This window comes from Carassius auratus, chromosome 13, assembly GCF_003368295.1.
Source record: "Carassius auratus strain Wakin chromosome 13, ASM336829v1, whole genome shotgun sequence".
In the NCBI taxonomy this organism is placed as follows: domain Eukaryota; kingdom Metazoa; phylum Chordata; class Actinopteri; order Cypriniformes; family Cyprinidae; genus Carassius; species Carassius auratus.
The window spans coordinates 23,513,748-23,519,887 of NC_039255.1; the positions used below are offsets into that span (position 1 = coordinate 23,513,748).

The 6,140-nt window shown below is 40.8% G+C and overlaps 1 protein-coding gene across 4 annotated transcripts in view; it reads right to left on the reverse strand.

The window, feature by feature from the left end:
- The window catches only part of LOC113113060 (cullin-9-like), a 61,158-nt gene extending 56,363 nt beyond the window's left edge, over nt 1-4,795 (reverse strand). For 3 of the 4 annotated variants that reach the window (XM_026279211.1, XM_026279210.1, XM_026279209.1), the window contains exons 1-2: nt 4,604-4,794; nt 2,190-2,846 (exon numbers count right to left, since the gene is read on the reverse strand). In XM_026279211.1, coding sequence (XP_026134996.1) covers nt 2,190-2,841 — 652 coding nt within the window. In that variant the 5' untranslated portion in view covers nt 2,842-2,846; nt 4,604-4,794. Of the gene's footprint in view, nt 1-2,189; nt 2,847-4,603 lie in introns of all 4 variants that reach the window. The other variant, XM_026279212.1, reaches the window with a different exon arrangement.
- Nucleotides 4,796-6,140: the final 1,345 nt, after the last annotated feature.

The window sequence follows — 6,140 nt, forward strand, 5'->3', positions numbered from 1 at the left end:
TGCGGCGCGCGCGCCCGAGCTTTCCACTTTTTTGAGCATGTGACTGCGCGTTTCCCCTTGTTTTCTATTCATTATGCGCAGCATATTTCCCGCGCGCACAAACACGGCCACAGACAATTAATTGTTTGGTTAGCGCAGTAGTTTAAATATGGACCGTTGGCTGAAGCGAAAGACAAGTTCGGATGATGCAGATCACGATCCAAAGAAAAAAGTTTTCACTGAAATGGAGAAACTCATTCAGACAGCCATGGTCATACCAGTAGCGAGTGTGTCGTGTGAACGTGGATTCAGCACACAAAACAGGATCAAAACTAAATTCAGAAATTCACTGAATAATACAAGTCTCACAAATCTAATGATCATTTCAGAGCTTGGACCTTCCCTTGAGCAGTTTGACTTCAACAGAGCCATCATCAAATGGAAAGAAATGAAGATGAGGAGACAGATGAGAAACTTAGAATAAGTCACATGAAACAAAGAAATGGAAAAAAATGACTGAAATAGAACTGAAATGTATGAAAGACATAAATACTTATAGTTTAAACTGAGTTCTTAATATCAATTTTTACGATATCAATATCAAAAGTAAAAAAAAAGCAAAGAATTGAACTGAACTGAAACACATGAACTGAAATAGACATTAATATATAGCATAGGCATAGTTTAAACAGAGGTCTTAATGTCAATTTGAAGAGCATGATGTATTTTGTATAAAGTTTTTTTTTTTTTTTTTTGTTAACTGATTTGAGAACTGGAAATGCACAATTCATGCATACAAATCTTTAGATATTAATAAATGAACATGATTAAATTAGACCGATGCATCAAAAGTTATTCTCCCCCCCATAATCTTTAGATCCCCCCCATGTGACCCATGTAAGGGGGGAATTCCCCCCCAGTTTAAAAAACGAAATTCAGGCCCTGCCGTTGCAGCCTGTCAGTCTTACAATGGAGGTGAATCACGGCTAAAACATACAATAAAAAAAAAAAAGAAAGAAAATACACAAAACCAAATTAAACCCTGTGGCTTGTGATGATACATTGATGTGTAAAGACAAAAAACAATCGGTCTGTGCAAGAAACTGAATAGTATCTATAGAATACCCAAGACATGTCACTCGAATGGTTTTAAATGAAGAAAATCCAACGCTCAATAAGCCCCGCCTTCTGAATGAAAGAGCCACACATCACTGCAGCTGCTGTTTGAAGCGTCCCGAACAGTCAGTGCTCTGAGACGTGCTCTTAGGACTGAGCACGTTTCCCCATTCACAGAGATAGGAGCTGCACTTGGATGCACGAGAGGCGTTTCAGAGATGGTCGCCGAGTGACATGACTTATCATAAAGAGGCTTCGATTGTGCATAATTCTACAGATTCCTGCAGTTTCCACGCTTGTAATGCAGGAAATTACTATTTGCACGTGCTTTTAAATATTACAATTTTAAACATTAAAGTGCTCAATTCAGTACTTGCTCGCTCTGTGACTGTGAGAACCCTTCTGTGAGCGGACCATAGACTATAAAAACAGCCGCCTTGCACTCAAGACGTGCACACACGCATGGCTTAATGCACGTAAACGGCCAAATACATACAAAAATATGTCCAAGTGGCCGTCCTGATGAGTATTCACGTGAACAGTCTATTTACATTGTCGTATACAGGCGATTAAGTGAATGTAAGCAGTTGAGAAACAAAACTTGTGTCACCGTTTGATCCGTGCATGAGGTCTTAAAGAGACAGCAACCTAAATAAACCTGCTGCTGTCAGTCATTAATGTTTATTTATACATTGAAGACTAACCAAGGTCATTTTAAAGTTAAACATATTATTCTGTTCCTGTACCTGAATATTACTGTTAAACCTACCTGAAAAACTTACTAATTTTAGTTTGCTTGTGCCATTGCTTGTCATTAATCTATTCTTATTTTACTACTTATCTTTTTCTTTTTTTGTTAAATATATATATATATATATATATATATATATATTTTAAGTATCTTCCTCACAATATAAATAAGAATTAACATTATAAATTTTAAAACACAAATACACCTAGTCAGGAAACTTTTAGACTGGATGATTGGCGTAAAAAAAAATACCCTAACTCCCGTCTCAAATTAAAACAAAATACCTCCCGTAAGAGCCACCAAAATCTGAAATCCAGGCCCTGCTGCAAACAGCCTTGCTTACCCGCATCATGAGAAGCCAGGGCTCGCAGCATCTTTCCAGCGCTGCGTCTGGTCTGTCGCTCTTTATTACAGAGCAGCTCCATGAGCAGGTCCAGAGCGCCCGTCTCCTTGAAGACTCCCACCAGCGAGCCGATACTGGCGTAGGCGCTCAGCACGTGGATGGTGTGCGTGATGCTTATCCCGAAGTCGCTGTTCTTAGCCATCTGCTTCCGGGCGCGGCGCACCAGATTCTTCACGTCGTCTTTCATATCCAGCAGCTCTCCCTCGTCAAAGGTGACATCTGCGGGGAACTGTCCGCTGGGCCGCTCCTCTTCCTCCAGCTGAGGCCTCTGGGAGTCAGCCTTGCGCTTGCCGAGCAGAGTGGGGCAGTTGGCGTACACGTCTTCGGTGGACATCCACATGAGGATGCTCTCGCTCTTGCTCTCTCCCGAGGTGGAGCCACTAGAGCCTCCTCCGCCCGAGCTGCTGCCGCCGCTCGCCTCGTTGCTGCCGCCTGAGCTGCTGCTGTCCTCCACAGCCAGCAGGCTCCAGCGGATCAGGTACTCCGTCTGGCCATCGAGGGTCCTCCTCTGACGGATGAGCTCCTCTGGGTAAGCCTGGAGCTTCGGTCCCAGCTGAACCAGCAGGTTGCCGTTGCGGCGTTCACCCACCATGGTAGCTGAGGACACAAAGAGCGATGGAATGAGGATATAAGACTTAAAATCCACAACTATAATATCTCAAATTACATCATACACCCGAAATGCTAAAGAACAAAAAAAAAAAAAAAGTGCTGCATTACATAAACGTCCATTCATATGTAGAAGTTATAAGATTCGTTCAACCAAAAAAAAGTTTTGTTATTATTTACTTGCTTAAAAACGTATGTGTTTGGAACAATATGAGGGTATCACTAAACATAAGCTTAACTGAACCTGCTTGATGTGCAAGAAGAAACCTTTTTGTTTACCATATCTGAAGTGCTTTTATGAGATATTTATGATCCTTTTGAAGCGTTTACATTTTTTGCACATCAACATCATAAAAAAAAAAAACATCAACATTGAGCTTCTGTTTCGAAGAAAAACTGCGTTTATGATCCTTTTGAAGAATCAATGTTTTGGGTGAATGGGGTTTCAGTGCGGGACAAGAATATCTTCATATCAGCAAAAGTCTTATGGGGTTGGAAAGAAAGGACGACGCCAAGGTTTTGGGTGCGGCTGACTTTCAATGGAAGGGACTGAAAGTAAAAAATAAATAAATAAATATGCTTCAACAAATTCTAACGGACCCTCTGATGTCACATGGACTACTTTGATGATGTTTTTCTTATCTTTCTGGACATGGACAGTATACCGTACACACAGCTTCAATGGAGGGACTGAGAGCTCTCGGACTAAATCTAAAATATCTTAAACTGTGTTCTGAAGATAAACGGAGGTCTCACGGGTTTGGAATGACATGAAGGGGAGTTATTATTAATGACATAATTTTAATGTTTGGGTGAACAAACCCTTTAATTTGCATTTTGATGATGAACAAAAAAAGCTGGGAACGACATGAGGGTGAGCAAGTACATGACAGAATTGTCATTATTGGGTGAACTATTATTATATCTGACAATTTCAAGCTAAGAAAAGACAGAACTTAAGTGTTAGGATTTGTGAAAGAGACACTTTGTATTCCTGCCATTGACTACTCAGTTTGACTACAAACTAATAAAAAGGAGAAACTTTAAAAGATATTAAGGGTGACCAATGCTGCAAAGCTTCAAAAATAACTAATTTTCTAGATCCAAGTCTAGGATATTAGTCATCCCATCTCAAGGACTTAGTCATGAATCATTGCACGCGGAGAGGGAGTATAAAAAATAAAATAAAAAGGGGCAGACCTTTCATTTTTGGGTCAGATTGTTTTGTGACACGTGACAACAAAACATCAACTGCTATTCTCGAAAAGAAAGTTTCAAGTTCATAAAGAAATCTTATGAATGTGCACGGTTTGCATGTCACCCAGCAGTTAAACTCTTTTATTTCTCAGAGTCGCTGGCGACAGTTGGGCCCGATGCCTTCCGGAGGATCCACTGACCTCAGCCCGCTCTGTGCTCGCCTCTCACGGGGTTTAAACTCTTCCAGACGCGCTGCTTTTTCTCCTGAGATGATAAAAGTGCTAAGCTGAGCAAGTGCGCATTAGCGCTAACATCAACATTGCGAGCGAGGAACGTGACGCGACGCGTCAAACTGAAACGCGTTAAAAACTAAACTCTACAGAGTGAAAGCCACGCGAGCCAGCGGCGCGCGGCTTCGAGGGCGTGCGAGTGAGTCGCGTCGCGTCGCTAGCAGGACACACATATGCTGTAACTAGCTGTCAGTGCGGCCTCTGTGTCAAAAACAAACTAACGGCCTTCGCGAGCTCCAGAACCCCGCTCGGACTCACCTCCGGTGTCGCAGGGCCTCCCCTCCTTCTCGACTTTCCCCCGGGGCGGATGGAGTTTTCTTCTCCGTGGTAGCGTATCGTTGCCCAGCCTGAAGTCGTTTTTGCTGCCTGTTGTGTAGTTATAAGTCTGTGGAACAGGTATGAGTTAAGCACGCCTGTGCGCCAATGTCTGGGTGCAGCGACACGCTACTGCCATCTACAGGCGTGGAGGAACTAATAATACCAGCAAGCTACTGCTCCTTATCGTATATTCTTGATCATTCTTAGTGATGATAGCCTACTTCTACAGTAAGTATGTGCATAATAAATCATTTTATCACTGTTTCATTTGCTCAGACTATGAGAAAGAGAGAGAGAGAGAGAGAGAGAGAGAGAGAGAGAGAGAGAGAGAGATACATACATAGTCTATAGGCTATGTCGACAGTCTTTGGCTGTCACATAAATAATGTTACAAAAAATCTTAACAGTCTTAAAACTGGACCCGTTTTAATGGAATTCACCCTACAATACCTTTAATATTGTCTTCTGCTTTTTAAACACTGGATGGCAGTGTTGAATTTTCAGCAGCCAACGTGAATAAAGTTTGCAAAAACAACACCTAACCTGCTGTGGTCTTTATTACAGCAGCCTCAAGCACTGATATCTTGCTTTATTCTGCTGCAAAGTTGAGAACATCAGTGCAGTGTTTTTTTTTTTTTCTTCAGTTTTTTTTTTTTTTGTTTGTTTTTTGTAAAATTTATTTCTACAAGCAGTCTAAATTCTTCAAACCAACAACTTTATGCAGAATAAATGCTTCAGCATTTTACCTCTACTAACTTTTAAAATCAGGAGTAGCCTTAATACTTTAGCCTATATTTTGGGTGGTCCATAAACGAGCCAAGTTTGTTTATTTATTTATAGCTAATGCTATTTTAATTAGGGCTGCATGGTCCTATATCGAAACAAAATCGATTTCACATTATGGCTTGAGATGATAGTCATTAATTAATTAACAGTAAAGGCCAAAGATGGAAGCAAAGAGGAGAAGAGCAAACCCACTGTTCACGATGAGCAAAATATTGGAAGAAAATCCTAAATATTCAGTTGGGTGTGAGGGGTTTACATGAATGTATATCTCTGAGAGAAACTGACTGTCTTCAAAAAAAGTTAAGATTTTATTGTATTTTCATCTCCTCTCTGTATAATGCAATTAAAGTAGTGTTCATAACATAGATGTGTATAGCTATAAGTCCTCATTAGACAGCGCCAAGCCATCTTTACAGGTTAACTAGACGTCATTCAACATAATAATCAATGAATATTCGAAGATGCCACAATCCTGCACAGCCGACAGTTGTAAAAACCACCGGGATTTAAATTCCCGAAGAAATGGGATAACCTTTCACATGTGAGAATGTGTTGGCTTTTGTTTTTAAATGCATTAACTCAATTTTACACATTTTTGAAACATTGGTAACTTAGGTTAATGTTATGGTGAACCTGGCGGATGGCTATTCACATGGATAACCAAAGAAACGCTGTATCGCTGCTGTCCCAC